Here is a 16,783-nt window from a genome sequence, read left to right on the forward strand (position 1 = left end):
CTTTGGTCATGTGCGCTCGCGCTTTCCTTCCCATGTAAACTTCTGTGAAAAGGCCCTCTCAGCATTCATAGCCCCTTGGGCTGAAAACCGTCAGCTAAGGGGGACAGTTGGGATGACTCTTTCTTTGATGCCACATAAAGCACGAAATGTTAAATATTTGCGTTTTAGTTCCTGGGCATAAGAAAACAGTGCACCAGAATGGACTAAAAAGTCAATAGCATCCCTCATTAACTCTGAAGATTGTAAAGATGCTTTCAGCATACCATCTAACAAGTGGCAAGTATCTCCTACAGGGAATCACTTCAGCTTGGGTATCAATTTTGACAGGTCATCACACATTTTTTATATACGTAGCTGAATCACTACAAATACAAACAATATCACTCCAATCTTTGTTGAACTTGGAAAGAACCTTTTTTGCAGAGCATAACAAGTGACACTGCATTCCATGTTTTCCAAAAGTCTGGTGTCACGTTTTCACCACTATCCCAGATGCTTGGTGATATATATACTTGTCACTATACCTTGCATTTAATGTTTAAAGCCTGAGGTGTTGGCAATTCACCCACTATCAATACTGACCCACTAGAAACTATGGTCTGATGTATTAAGGGTTTTTACCCATTCTCTGTGGGCAGAAGAATATAATGCAGCCAAAATATCAAATGTGAGTTTGATATGTCCTGATTCTCTACAGTTTATAAAATAATTAAACTAAACCTAAAACGTGAAACTAAACCCTGCATCTTTAGACCAAAGGCCATAAAACTGAAAAAAGTAAAAGGAAGAAGAAACAATATTTTAGTGGCATCCCTAAAGAACAAAACTCAAGCAGAATAATGTTAGCCAGCCTTTCTTACTACTAGCTTGTATAACAAAGTTACATTTTATTGACCCCTTCAGTAAGAACTCTTTCACTTTCTTTTTCCTTTCTTTGAGTGACATTTAGTTTGTGGTTGTGCAGGTTTTTTTCAGTGTTTATATGTTTTCACCGGTGAGGGCTATTTTTCTTTCAGTGGGGTTTTATCAGTTATTATAGGTTTAAACCTAAAACCCCACAGCCTAATCATGCCCTATATTTTAACCACTTGGATGCTCATGACTTAACCAGGCCGTCATGAGCCACGGGCGGTGTGTGCTCATGATGGCGTGGTTCCGTCATACTGCAGCCGCTCCGCCCAAGCGGCACTGATTCCCCGCCTGCGCGGGCGAATTGATGAGCGGGCGTGGTCATGACGGAACCAGGCCATCATGAGCACACGCACCCGTGACTCATGAGGGTGTGGTTCCGTCATGAGCACGGAAGTGCCGCGCTTACCCCCTAGCCCCCTGCGCCACAGCGGAATTCACGGCGCAGGGAAGGGGTTAAATCGATTGCCCTTTTCAGTACAGGATGAACAGAAAAAACAATGTGTTTTTTTCTCTGGTGTATGGATTGACTACTTCTGTTGTGTTGAGCCAAAGTGTGTTCTCTCTTTCAGGCTACCCAACTTGCAGAGGCAACTACTTCACATGCGGCAGTGGCCGCTGCATCCACCAGAGCTGGATTTGTGATGGAGATCTTGATTGTGAGGATTCTTCTGATGAGGATGGATGTGGTATGGCCAAAGACAACCCCTTTTAAATGTCTATTAAACAAGTGATGCTCCTTTGCTAGGTGCTGCATCTCTTAAAGGTGCAGTACCACTTCGACTTGATTGAAAAGTAAATACATTTCCAGAGCTATATTGATTCCAATTTCGCTCTTGTTGTAAATCTGTTTTCGATTTAGAACTGTACTTCTTCCTTTGTGCAAATATGTTGAGAGGAAAAATACATTTTTCACAAACCTACTAAATTTTAAACCACCTTCCTTTAAATTTTCACAGGTTCACACCATGTTATTTACGGGTTAGTAGAAAACCGAGAACCTCATCAGCACTCTTGGCTCTTGTTAGAGGGCAGACAATAGATTTATTTTCAATGACAAAAATGGAATGTTTCAGTCAGTAGTAAACAAATTCTCCCTACAAAATGGGATACCTAAGGGTCTCATAGAATAGAATAGAATAGAATAGAATAGAATAGAATAGAATAGAATAGAAATGGAAGGTGAGCAAGATGCAAAATGTGGTGTGTTGGCAGTGTTTGTGCACTAGCGGGGCAAACTGCCAAAGCCACATCTGCTCCAACAAGACGTGTTGGTATTGAGCATATCCCATAAAAATCAATCAATCAGGGGTTTGTAAAGCGCAATTAATCACCCGTGAGTACAAATGAGATCCCCCTACTGCCTCTGTAAGAGCTATAAATTCGCCTTGAATTACGGGGAACATTTTGACAGTGAAAAATATTTCAAACCAAAGACCATTGCTTTGCTGGTCTTAAGCTAGGCTTTTTGGGTGAAGCTTATGGGTGGGCAACACTGGACCTGGCGACTTCTGGGTTCGGAGCTTGTGGGGGGTCCTTCACATGAGAGAATCGCCCAACACGTTCCTTCCACACCACACCACTGTCCTTCTGCAGTACACCACCTCATGTTGCTCAGTTAAAATGAGACTCACTAATGTTCCACTGACTGTGGGCAGGATTTACTCCCCCTACAAGTAAAGGCCTTGTTTATCATTTGAAGGAGAAAGCTTTTGTAGTTGAGTCCGTTTCTGGCTCCCATGCCACCCGGTCTGTAACAGCAGAAGGGCACGTTACTTTAAACACCATTTTAGCCCCTGGAAAGAAAGTTTAAAGAAAACCAATAGCATGCTGGTGTTTTCATTGTGACATACTATTTGTTGCCATCTTTTTATGTTTTGGTTATAATGGTGCTATTAAGATTGTTATTTTTGAATTATGTGACTAAGAGCCAGATTTACCAAAGTATCACCCAGCGCAGCAGCCAAAAATGCTGCACTGTTTGCCTGGCAGGGAGAGAGCAGGACATCCCCATAACTACAGAGATATGGCACTCCTCTCCTTTCCCTAGCGCTGTCGCAGAATGTTGTTGGCTAGCACCACGTACACAAGCGCCATAGTGAAATATGGGTGCGTGAGTCTAGCATAGGCTTGTACTGGAACGGTCCCTTCCAGTACAAAATACCATACCTAGACAACTTTTTAAACTTTTCCTACATTGTATTTGTGCTGTACAGTGCGACACACATGCAAAGTCGGAAAAGAAAGGAGAAAGTAAAACACCATGTTTACTATTGTTATTCTATAGGTTTTTTCATAAAAAAAAAAGACTGGCTGCATGATAACGTGCATATGTATCACCCATGGAATGCCTCCTTGATTTGAAACCAGTGGCCTCTAAGTACCTAAGTGGCGCTAACCGCAGTGGGACGAAGACCTACCTAGACCCTAATTTTGTTGTTACAGAAAAGTCCTCTTTTTGTTGTGTGCTGTAGGAGTATTTCCCCTAGTATTAAATATACATATGCTATAAATATGTCCTCTAGAAAATATGCACACATTTTCGATGGGAATGCATAACATTCATAGTTGAGCATGTTTTGTCTTGGGCATTGCAGTAACCAAACCTTGAGGTTTATTTAATGGAAATAATGTAACGATCAAGAAGTATCCTAGGAAATGCAAAGTTATTCAAATTTTTTTTGTAAATCATTGGTATTGTGTTATATTGGGACAACACGAAAGGCATTGGGCCACGCCCTACAAAGACAAACGTAGTTCAGCATCTTCTGCAACTCTGGTACCCACTTTCTAAGAAGACACACATACAAAATACCACATTACAAACATTTTATCAATTTGCTTTTTAAAGGCACCAGTGCACAGGAAGTGAATGTTCACCTAATGTGACTTCTGTTTCCCCTCCCAGAAAGTGGCCGCCGAGAGTGCTTCCCAGGTGAATGGGCCTGTCCTACGTCTGGACGCTGCATTCCCATTGAAAAGTTGTGTGATGGGACAGCGGACTGTCCTACCGGGGAAGATGAAACTAATAGCACTGCCCTCAGGAACTGCAGTAAGTGCCAAAAGTGTCACATGTGCCAGAAGATCGAATGTACCAAATGAGAGCTTGTTCTTGTTCTAGGGAGATGAAAACACGTTTATGCATAGTTAGGGCCACTGGGATTATGCGGTAGTCGAAGACCAATATATGTGTGGGGCTTGCTCACTAATGCAACAAAAATAGGCACATTTTGGAGCATATTCTGTGGCAGTTTCATTTCACTATTTTGTCAATTTACCACCGATTACATTGACTGGACACATATTTCACTGGACACATATTTACAACCATCAGCTTTAGCAGTGGGATTTGAAACTTCCTCAACTTGGAAAATTAAAAAAATCACCACAGTGAAGCACACACTTATGACTCTGTGGTTTATGTTGTGTTCACTAAAATGGCATAACACATATTTTCATTACGGCCCTCCTACAAAAGGAAGCTTGACATACTCCGTCGTAACTCGCAACCAATCAAAATAATGAAGAGCCACTTATACACTGAATTCCAACGTCAAATGCTCATCTCGTACAACAAACAAATCTGATTTTCAATTTTTAAAAGTTGTCATTTTCTAGTGTATTTTTCTTCTTTTCTATCCTAAAAATGCTCAAAGTGTTTGAGTGGGAACTTGAATGGATGTAATCCAATGTGTCCCTTTCTTCAAGTTTTTAATGCTTGGAGCTGGCGACATTTAAAGGACTTCAGAATACGTCATTATTTTGGAGAGCCACAAACATAACCAGCTGTTGTATTTATATACATTAACAGCTGCAGCCTGGAAATGAATATGCACTGAGACTAAACAGACTGGCAGCCGCGGCCGGCAGTGGGAGTAAATGCAGGGCGGTGACGTGGGGAGGGGAAGGGGCAGGGTGGGGGGTAGTAATGTATGGATTACGGAGTTTTACTGGTAAGTAAACATTAAAATAAATAAAACGAATTTCGTTGCACGCACTGCATCGCATTTTGGGATGCAGTGTACTCAACGAAATTTGTTTTATTTATTTAAATGTTTACTTACCTGTAAAACTCCTTAATCCATACATTACTACCCCCCCTGCCCCTCCCCCTGCCCCCATCACCGCCCTGCATTTACTCCCACTGCCGGCCGCGGCTGCCGACTGGATAGATGACACTAGAACCAGCACGGTGATGTCAAGTTTTAATTTTTTAGGTCGAGCCTAGGCAGCGCGCTGCACTGCCTGGAAGTCCTTTTGTAGTTAATAAAATGACTTTGGCCCCGCCTGCTGCCTTCAATAGGTTCACTTCAGTGTCGCTCTACTTTTCTGCCTCCTAACTTGTTTGCGCAGCCAATACCTCACTTCCATTCAAGGCTGAGGAGCACGGCCAAGTACAGTTTCCTTGTATTTTCAGTCTTTATCTTTTGTTTGGGAGAACTCTTTTTTCTGATTGTTGCTTTTGGTGCAGTATCCCTACTTGTGTTCTTTAGACATATCCTTTAGTGGCATTATTCTTTTGATAGGGGGGTACTCAAATCAAGCTGTAATATTGGTTACCATGTAACAACACCTGCTGTAAGAGTCTTTTTTTTTTTTTTTGCATGTAAACAGCTGCGTGGCAGATCACTCAGCAGAGCAGAAGAGGAAGGGAAAAATGACTAGTGCACAGTGCTTACCATACCTTTTATTACATTGAAGATGCAGAAATGATTTGTATGTTTGTCTAATATTTTAGACAACATGCTCCTTAAGCCACGCAATGTTAATGTAGGTGTAAAATGTTTACTGTGATTCCAACAGCAGTGTCTGCAGCGAGTTATTGCATATCATAGCTAGGAGTGGGCTTAACTCGTGTAATTTCATGTAGTGCAATAATGCAAAATTATCTAAGAATTCTGTGAGATTAGGCTGAATTATGCGAGAAGAGTAAGTCATGTGTATAGCGCTACTTTTTAGTGCAAAAATGCCCCCTCGCATCCAAACTGAATGTAAAGATGTATTTTGTGGTAAGAAATAGCAGTAATTGCAACAGAACACAAATACTGAGTGCGAACCAATACTAATACTCAGTAAATCTGTCCTGAATTTTTTCTCAACTTACTACCAGCAAAATGCACCCTCTCACCCATAATGAATGCAGGTATGCATTTTGTGCTAAGAAACAGCACTAAATGCAGCAAAACAACATGAATTGCAAGAATGAGCAACCGCTAGTGCTTGTTAAATGTTTTCTTGCAGTACGATTTTTCCCACAAATTACTCTTAATTATTCAAGCAGGAGAAATTGAGGAATTATCAGAAAATCTGTGTCAAAGGGTGATGCAGAATTTTCTGAAATTACTCTGATTTCTAGGCCTAATCATAACAATTATCGATGAAAACAATATTATTGTATTAAATGTATTGATCTTCCGTCCTAAAGGTATAATTTACTGCATTTATTACAAAAGAGAAAAACTATTCCTAGATTATCTATCAATGTGAATATTTTCTTTATTTTCCTTCGTGCTGTATGTTTTATCTGACTGGTTATGTTTCATGGATATTTTTTTAGGTATAGCTCTGTGTGCTGCGTTGAGCTGTCAGCACCAATGCCACCCTTCACCTACTGGCGGTACCTGTTATTGTCCATCCGGTTATGTGATCAACCCCAATGACAACAGGACCTGCATTGGTAAGTAACCTAAGTATGCTGGAAATAAATAGGGTGATATTCAGAGTGATGGCCAGATAAAGAGAATGTTACTTTCACATCACCTCACTGCAGAAGCATTTTTAAAAAGTTATTTCTATCTGAAATTTATGACAAGCACCTGCATCGAACATCTGCAATAGCTGTGCTAATGGATAATGTTGATTGGAAGAGAAAGAGCCATAATTCGGCATTACAACCCTTTTCACCTGCTATCACTTCAGAACATTTGCAGAAAGCAGTAGATGACAACATGTGAGTGGTACATCATCCAGCAATGTGGCGGTTTAATTGAGAGAGTTAAAGACATAGTCATAGTGAAGGTGTGGGAATGTATGTTAATATGACGTGGTATTTCTCCCCACAGGGAATCACAACGCGGTCGTTACAACGACCGCGTTGTGATTCCGCATACCATTACTCCGCAAGTCGGAAGAACGACTTGCGAAGGGGGGCGCTGGATGTTGGAATAGTATAATTTACTATTCCAACTCCAATCTTTGCGGACACTAGGGAAGGTGTTGGATTTTAAATCCAACAGCTTCCCCCCCCTCTGCAAGTCGTTGTTCTGACATGCGGAGTAATGGTATGCAGAATCACAATGCGGTCATTGTAACGACCGTGTTGTGATTCCCTGCGTTGAGAAAAATTTGTGGTAAACGTTGTTTACCAAAGGTGTGGGCATGCAAGTAGTTCACCCACCATAGCCATCACTCAGTGTCCACCTTTTGAGGGCAGATGTTTCTCTGTATAGCCACTTAACTTGACACAGTCTCCTACAGGCAACTTCGGAATACTTTGTCCTCCCCACAAAAGCATGGAAATGGAAGAGATTGAAAGATATTGTGGGGGATGAGAACCTCTTGCTTGACAGCAGAGAACTTCCAAGACATTTTGGGACTCATTTACTGTTGGGCTGGAGACCAGCAGCCCGTTGAGTCAGTGGAGGTCCTCGCCGCCACCCTGCTTTGGAGGACTGCCCACCATATCCGGAGAGTCATATGTGGTTGGCAGGGTTCCCTGCCATGAAAGTGCATTCACTGGTGCCATTGATGCACTTTCATCGCATTTGAATGTGGAATGGGCAACTATATTTTTTCAGCCTGCTTGTCTTTCTCCTTTGGTTTACAGCAACACACTTCAAGTAGGAGTTTTCGTTGAAAGCAAAAGTAAAGTGCCCTTGACTAACAAGAAGTTTTCTTCCTGGTTGTCAGGGACACTTTTATGTTTTCCTTCCAGGGACAACCATGGGAACGTAGCCCGACCCAAACTAATGCAAGCTCACCACCAATGTGAGCTGGAAATCCAGTAGTAGTCTGAGCTTGCCACCACCTGTTTGCGCTGGGAGAGTAAAGTCAGGTGAGTTGGGCTGCAGTGTCCCGGTAGCAGTGGTTATCTGGTGAGAGAGCAGGATAACGGCAGAAGATTGTTCACCACTTGGGCAAATCTTACTAGAGCAGACTAGTTACAGCCTGAGGACCATCCAGAGTTAAGAGTGCCATCAAGAGCCACTGAATGTGTAGAAAGGGTTGGGGAAGGTATAAGTACAGGGGTCAGCCCTTTGTGAGAATAAAATAAACCATGCAATAGATAAGACTACCTTTATGAAGTGGGTATGGTGCCAGAATATCATCTGACATAAATATTAGGTCCTAAATATCACTCAAAATGTTGCCCCATTGGAATTAATAATAGAAAATCGACAGCCAAAGGGACGATATGTTTCTAAAGGATTTTTATGAATGATAAAGGAATGATGTTTATGCCATTAGATATTTATGCATGTAATATTCTGACATACAACCAGGGAGAGGCCATTGGCCTCCTGGGGTAACTCTTATCTGTAAGCTATATCTGCACTAACACTATATTGAAGTCAATCAAAAGTGGAGAAAACACCCAAGCAAAGCACAGCGGCACAACCGGACGTGAATTAGAATTGCAGGTCACACATAGAAATCCTAGTGCCATTTTAACTGCTAAAACATGATGTACGCAAGCAAATTAACCAAACTTACATTACAACACTGTGAAGTAGTCCACACAACAGAGGTGAAAGATGAAAATATCCTCTGAGTATCCAATGGGCAAAGAAGCCATTTGCAGGTGGGGCAGCTTTTTATATGGTAATTTCTTGTTGCAGAACTGGAGCTGATTATATTCGGTAGTTCACTTATATTTCTTTTAGGACCTCTACCATTCTTATGCCTCTTGACTGTCCCTCTCTCTATCTCCCGCCTCCAATCCTTCTCCCACTGGTTCTCTGGGGCCCCATACCTTTTGGTACCTGAATGTTTTCTGAATGGTTTTCATTACCATTAGTCTGCTAAAGAAAATGCCCATTGTGCCTAACAATACCGCAATCATTGTGACACATACCGTATCATATGGTAATTTTGAAAGATAATTTGACAACCATTGTGAGAAAAAACTCCTAAGTTGTGACAAAGAACTGGGCAATTGGTGAAAGAAGTAGGTTTAATGGTAAAAGGATGCCCTGCATGTGCACTGTTTTTTTCGGGTGAGTGGTCATTGGGCATTGTTGGTATGATGACGTGTTTTGAGTGGAAAACCAGGACTACAAAAAGATACAGTTTTGGGGTCAAGATATATATCTTTGTGCATAGGAGGGGTGGAAGCCTGTAGGCTGTTTGCATTTTTTATTACTTGCTCAATGGGTTCCAGTACCTTATTTGTAATAATATAGGTGCCAGTGCCCAAAGCTCTGCTCAGAAACCTGCAGCCGGTACTATTAAACGTCAGTACACTGAATACCAAGGCTGTGTAGTCTTGAATCAACCTCACGTCTCTTCCACTATCAGACACTCCATTCCCCTTTAGGTCACTCGTGTAGGTTCCTGCTTAATCTCTTTGTTACATTTTTGCTCCGTCTTTCTCTTCTGACTTCTTTACTCTTTGTGTTTTAACACTCTCTTGCTTGCGGTCAACGTCTGATGAGGAAAAAGCAGTGCCGGTCCCCAAAAATGCCACCAACTCAAATTAAGCACTGATTGGCTGGCTCTAATTGGAGGTCTGTAAAGTGATTTTAACATGAGCTGTGAGGGAGGGTTGAAAAATCCCAAATTAATTTAATTTGTACCATTAGACACAGATATACAAACATAAGTCACTGTAGAAACCAGTTCCACCGGAAGGATAGCTCGGGAACAAAAGGAGTGCTTGTCCGTCGTTTTACTGGGTCATCATTAATCTGAAGCATGTCAGTGAGCTGAAACTACTGGAAGCACCGGTTTAATGCTTTGCACATGAGCCAGCATTTCACAGACTTTTTGATAGACAGTCACTCAGTAGGCAACAAACCACCCCATGCGCATCCTAAATGGTAAGTGTCCTTTCCTATGCCTTACAAAGGTCCCACCCACAAATACACAGAAAAATTTAGAAGATTCTATCTTGTGGCTGAATTGTTTTAGGAGGTCAGTGATGGAAACATATAGCAGCTTTGCAGTTCCGACGCATCAGTGGTGTAACGAAACTTGAGGGGGGCCTGCACGGTACATGGTGGGCCTCCTCTGGAATCGGTCAAGAGGTCTCAGGCCAATATACTGTGCTGAGGGGGCCCCCTGGAGCAAGGCCCCGCCCCCGCAACACATGGGCTGTGGGGCCTACGTTACGCCACTGGTCGCAATGTGTGGCTTCTGGGACTGCAGGACTGCAGTGTCCTTGCGAATTGGTTTAGGACATGTAATGAACAACTTGTGTAAATCTTGCTACCTGAAGCTTTGGAGGTCGTTGTGTGTTTAGAAGCTAAAGAGTTGAGATGAATGAGCGCTCTTTTTATTCTTTGCAGAAGTGAGGAAGGTAAGGAAGATGAGGGTAGAGGACTAGGGAAAGTGTTCAGTGTTCTGAAGGCACAGAGATCACCCCGGGCTGGATTTGATCTTCTAATTTGGTGGGTGATAGTCTGGCCGGAGGTCAAGGAGATTACCTCTGCCAACCTGTGGGCAGCAGGCTTTGTGTCAGAGTCTAAATCAGACCCTTAGTTGGCCACTTGTGTTGTATACCTGAATGTTTTATATTTCCTTACCCAATATAAGTGTAGCAGAAAACTATAACCATATTTCCTCTGCCATTGTCCTAGATTTCGATGACTGCAAGATGTGGGGAGTCTGCGACCAGATATGTGAAGACCGTGTGGGCAGTCACCACTGCAGCTGTGTAGAAGGGTACACGCTAGAGCATCACAGGCACTGTCGTGCCAACTCTTCATGTAAGAACTTAGCCTTGGGTCGCTTGTACCATACCTGATGTATGCCATCAAATTTAATCAGTATTATTTGATAGCCAATATGATCATTTGCAGAGAGGCACGCTTTATAGCAAGTGAATTGGTATCCTCTGCTTCTAGCAGACTAGTATATCCATGTAGTGGGTACATTGTATGCTGTCTCGGAGCATAGCAAAGACCCACTGATAATCAAAAGCTTTGTATTTTTCCTATTATAAAGTTTTTCAGATAGTAGAAAATGTCTGCCTGAATATGAGGTCATCATTTGTTTCTTGTGTTTTTTTTTATTTGAGCAACATTTGCCCATAACATAGGATCCTGAACATACTTTATATGTGTGACACATATAATATGATATTGATAGAAACAAATAGAAAATTAAAAGGTACAAATATAAAGAGTGTAGTTGAGAAACCATCTTCATGGTATTCCAGGAATGTTTTTACTGGGGTCTGGAGAGTGATGGGGTATTCATGTTAATTCTCCATTGGCAAAAAACCAAATTAATGCATTTAGTGCTTGAAGCTTTGAAACTTGGCACACATGAATTCGCTGACCATCTTAGACCTCACAGGCAAATGCATTTGTGCAACTCAAACTTTTTAATATTGTTTACACCATTTTCTAGAAGTGTAGCATTGAATTGCGTAAAACAGCACATACATTTTTGTTAGTGGTAGACAACATTCTATTCTTTTTGTGGAGGAGCAAAAAAGTCAGATTTTTGGGTGAAATCTTTTAATACACTGCAGCAAAACCTTAGATTGAGATAACTGAGGCACTGAGGAAAATCGAGAGCCATCTTGATTTTAGGAAACAGTTGTAGATCTTCCTTTTGACCTACTGAGTAATCAGTACCTGGACAAGGAAAATTCCTACTGCTACAAGATTGAATGAATATGAAATAATATATCATAAAATATGTCTTTAAGAAGAACCCTAGAGGGGTAGATTTATCATAGATGTTCCTTTTCCAATAGATTCCCTGATTTGGATTCTAATTCTGACATGAGCTGCGCTTATTGTGTCCCATTGACTTGCGCGGGGCAGAGCCACATTCTTCTAGTTCCACACTTATCCTGCACATTCCAATATTGCACCACCATGTTTGTAAATCTGAGGGATTGTTAGCTTATCTTCAGGAGCTTCCAGTATACTTACGTTTTGAGATAGCACTGACACCCCTGATGTGTTATTTCAGCTGGCGCACCATCGATAATCTTCTCCAACGGCCGGGATTTGCTGATTGGGGATGTGCATGGGAGAAACCTCCGCACACTGGTGCAATCTCGCAATCGAGGGGTGGCCATTGGTGTGGACTTTCATTACCAGCTTCGCCGAATCTTCTGGTCAGACACAGTGCAAAACAAGGTAGGAGAAAGCTTCAAGTGAAATAGATGTTTGTGAATGTAAGTCCCAGGTAGCATGATGTGTTCAGTAATGGCCATATTTGTGAGTCAAGTAGACAATAATAAACCTGGGGGCCGATGTATCAAACTATTTTTTTGTCGCCAACGCTGCAAATCGCTAAAAAGCAGCGTTTGCGACAAAAACATAGGAAAATGGAATGTATCAAGAAAAAAGCCTCGCAATATTAAGAAATCACAAATTTTGCGATTCCTTAATATTGCGTAAGCATTTAAGGAATCGCAAATTGCGATTCCTTAAATGCTATGTATGAAGCATTTAAGTTTTGCGAATTTAGGCTAAGAAATCGCAAATTACCACCAACTTGAAGTTGGTGGTAATTTGCGAATTCTTTTACAAATGCACTTTTTGCAATTTGTAAAGGTGCCATGTGATGCTCATACATGCCCTTAGGGCATGTATGTGCGCCATATGCGCACACACCAGTCAATTTCAGGGGTGCAGCAGGGTGTCCTTAAGATACCCTTGCACCCTTAAAATTATTCTCAATTTGCGATTAGCAAATTGTGAATCGCAAATTGGGAATAATTTCACATTCATTCCTATGGGCCTCCTGGCCCATAGAAATGAATGGGAAATTATTCCTTAATTGCGATTAGCAATTTGCTAATCGTAATTAAGGAATTTTAAGAAATCGCTAAAAAATAGCGAATTTCTACATACATACCATTTTGCAATTCTCAAATAGCTATTCTCAAAAAATCGCTATTTGAGAATCGCAAAAGGGTATCTTGATACATCTGGCCCTAAGTATTTGTAAAGCACAAACTAATCACCCCTAAGGGTCTCAGGGCACTGGGGCAGTCAGGAAGATTAAGCGAGCAATTGCCCAGAGTCACATGGTGCTGGCATGAGCTACCGCCAGCGTTCGAACCGTGAACCCTGTGCTCCGATGTCAGCCGCCCTGGCCGCTGCACCACACCTCTCCCAGAGGGAAGTTTCCTGTCTTTCCACAACAAAATAGCTTCAAAACACCGGATTGTACTGTTACAGAGGATACATTAAACAAAGCATGCTTTTATAGGATTCTGTGGTAAGCTACTTCTAATTTTACCCTCAACGGCGTCCACATTCCTAATCACGCGAATAGTAGGCATTCTTTCCAAACTAGTTGGATTTTTGTCAGCAATTTTTTGAAACCTGACCATTTCAGTTGTGAAGGCTGCCTTACCATTCTGGATGATAACAATCTAATTTCTCCAGCAAGAGCGTAATGGGATGGTAATTGGGCCATGGATAACAAATATTGTCAGCATTGTTCAGGGAGAGGAGCTCTTTGGTTTCACGGCTTTTTTTCTAAGAAACAAAATGGGTAGATTTTCCAACGACTAAGGAATTACTTCAAAAGTACTTCATTCAAGCAATGTAGAATATTTTTCTACATTGATACCTCACTTTTCTGCGTTTTAAAAAATATGTATAATGGATTTTTTATCCTCTGCCTCATGAGATAAATTCAAAAATACAATATCCAATGTATCGCAGGAGCAAGACGCCTGTCTCTTTTAGAATATTCAAAAAACCAAGTGGTGAAATGCTGTATCTTTAAAGTGTTGTTTATATCAAAACATGGCCGACATTTAATAACCAACTCAGATAAATAAAAGGGGTGTGGTTGTAATCCCGATAGCAAAATAAGTATCCTTATCTGGATTCCATTGGACACTTTTAGTCACCCGGGAGGGGAAAAATGAAGCAGAGAACATTTGGGCCCTCAGTGTGTGGGGCACGTTAATTGTTGTATGTGGTAACTAATGATACCCCACATATTGCAATTAGGAGTGTTGTGATAAATATAGTTAAGTCACACCTGCAGATATTTATGTGGGGAGAAATGCCTTGTTTTTCAAATTTTGGTGCAATAAAAATAAAAAGCTGCACTTTACTCCCGAAAAACTCTGAATTCGATGGTATTTATCCCACACGAATTCCAACTCTGCAGAGTCGACATATATCAAGTGCCATAAATATCCCCCCAAATACTTGTCCACTCATAATGAGGGCCTTAGTTGCAATTTCAGATGCAAATCCCGTTCAGACGTTCAGTGCTTCTGCGTCTCTGTGCAGTGTGACGAGGGGAGAGCAGCACAGGATTTCTCTACTTTGGTTCAGATCCTACAAGAGGATAGAAAATGGTTGATTTTATGACTTTCCTTGTTATAAAAATATATATATATATATACATATATATGTTTTTACACTTCTGGACCATTATGTTTGTCATAGGGCTTCTATCTGAAGCACATATAAGGAGGGCTTTGGGGGTTTAATTTTAGCTCAGTAGATTGATGAAAAAAGAGTGATAAAATGTCACTAGAAGTGCTTAGGTAATCCATCCATAAAGCCAGTAAGATGACATCAATGTGAAATTTTCATTGCATCCCAAAAAGTTGCCTTTACATGAAAATTACACTGTTTCTACAGTCTTCTGGTTGCTATCCAGGGGTAGGTGAAGGGCAAAAGGTGTAAGTTACAGAAAGTTAGTAGAGTTCTTTTCACTCATTTCATGACCTCTGAGGCCAGGGCCAGCCAGAGGTAACAAAGAACAAGTCAGGAGAAGCAGCTGCCTCTAATTGACTTTCATCTAAGCAACATTAATCATACATTTTCCCCCAATGGGTAAATATAAGTGTTCTCCGATTGGCCAACTATTTCCTTATAGAAACTGCATGACATTATTTCACATTTAAATTTAAAGTTTCCCTAAAATGAGGATGAAATGGGCTCAAAATAGCATATATTTCACTGCAAAGGCAGCATATCAATTATTCGTGTGACGTTGTCACAAGAAACTGTTTCTAACTGGTCCCCTAGGCAGGCAAGGCATTGCATCTATAGCCAGGCCTATTTTTTCCAAACCATAGGAGAGAGAGAGTGAGGGGCATCATTGTGAGCCAATGGACAGGGTCTACTCTAATCAGGTGCGGTAGGTGATTTTTGCTTTCCAATTGAGGGCACTGCATTACTGGCTTCTTGACCACCTTTTCACCATATTACATGCTGAAAGGAATGACTAAGTGCCAGCAGTTGCTCTCTAACCATTTGTGGTTAATACAACACACGCAGCTTAGTAGATCTGTTCCTTTTATTTCTGTAATTTTTTCCTTTTATGGTTGTTTTGGACACAATGATTGGAGACCAGGTACAGTAACAGATTAGGTTGACCTCTCGGCGTAAACCCACCACACTCACTTCACTTTGTCTACGCTGTGCTGCTCCAACCTGAGTGGTAACCCCGTTAGGTTGCCCATTCACACAGGTTTATTTTTATTTATTTATTTAGAAGTTTTCTATAGCGCTAACAAGACCCGAAGGTATCAGAGCGCTTCACAGTAGTGGGCATGAAAAAGATAACAACATGAAACAAACCCAATAAAAGCAATCGGCGAGAGACAATTTGGAAAGAAGAAAAGTTCGGACAGCAGGGCTTCTCAGTACTGGATTCAACAATACCGCATGGATTCTGAAACGTTTGCAGCTCCAAGTTATCCATAACCAAGGGAGCGGATCAGGCACAAGGATTTAAGTTGTCTCTTGAATTCTGCATAGGACGGTAGAGTTCTGATGTGCGGGGGGTTGGCGTTCCATATTTTGGGGGCATTTCCTGAGAAAGAGCAGTCCGCAGTTCTCTTCCTTCTGGTTTTTGGTAGGATGAGCAGCAGGGAATTAGAGCTTCTCAAATTTCTGGCTTGGCCTGCTTTTTTGAGCTTGTTAGCCAGGTATTCCGGTTTGCCGGTGTGGAGGGCCTTGTGGGTTAGGCAGGCCGTTCTGAAGGTACTTCGCATTTCCACAGGGAGCCATTCGAGTTCTTTGAGAGCCGGGGAGATGTGATCATATTTTTTACAGCCTGTGATCATTGTTGCTGCCGCGTGAAGTGTTGTTTTTAGTGGAGCCAGGTGGGATTTGGGGATGCCTGTTAGGATTGAGTTCCCATAGTCCAGTCTTGATAGAACTAGAGATTGCGTGGCTAGTTTGAGGTCCTTGTTGGGAATGTAAGGTTTAATTTTGTTCAAAAGTCTGAGGTTGAAGAATGCGCTTTTCGCCGAGTTCTTAATCTGGTTTGTCAGGGTTAGTTTGGGGTCTAAGGTGAAGCCCAGGGATTTAACGGAGTCGGCTAGCGTGAGGTTACCCTTAAGAGCATCGATCGACTTTAGCCACTCGGTGATTTGAGGATTATCTTCTTTGTTTGAGATGAGGAGTGTTTCTGTCTTATCGGGGTTGAGTTTCAGGTGATTCTTTGTCAGCCAGTCTTGAACTTCATTTAGGACATCGTTGAGTCTCTGGATGTCTTTAAGAGAGGAGGTTTCCAGGTAAATCTGCGTGTCGTCCGCGTAGAGGTGGAAGTTGATGTTGGCGTTCCTGAGTAACTTAGCGAGTGGTTTCATGTAGATGTTAAAGAGCTGGGGGGAGAGCACCGATCCTTGAGGGACACCCTTGTTGACTTGCTGGGTATCGGAGGTGAAGTTCTTGATTTTTATTAGTTGCAAACGGTTGTGTAAAAA

At 41.6% G+C, this 16,783-nt stretch overlaps 1 protein-coding gene across 1 annotated transcript in view; it reads left to right on the forward strand.

Moving 5' to 3' along the window:
- Nucleotides 1–16,783, forward strand: part of LRP2 (LDL receptor related protein 2) — a 342,167-nt gene that overhangs the window by 79,223 nt on the left and 246,161 nt on the right. Inside the window, exons 7-11 of the mRNA XM_078681616.1 lie at nt 1,482–1,598; nt 3,818–3,961; nt 6,467–6,586; nt 10,707–10,835; nt 12,055–12,224. Of these exons, the coding sequence (XP_078537742.1) occupies nt 1,482–1,598; nt 3,818–3,961; nt 6,467–6,586; nt 10,707–10,835; nt 12,055–12,224 (680 nt within the window). The remainder of the gene's footprint in view (nt 1–1,481; nt 1,599–3,817; nt 3,962–6,466; nt 6,587–10,706; nt 10,836–12,054; nt 12,225–16,783) is intronic.

The sequence above is a fragment of the Lissotriton helveticus genome, chromosome 3_1 (assembly GCF_964261635.1).
Source record: "Lissotriton helveticus chromosome 3_1, aLisHel1.1, whole genome shotgun sequence".
Lineage (NCBI taxonomy): Eukaryota > Metazoa > Chordata > Amphibia > Caudata > Salamandridae > Lissotriton > Lissotriton helveticus.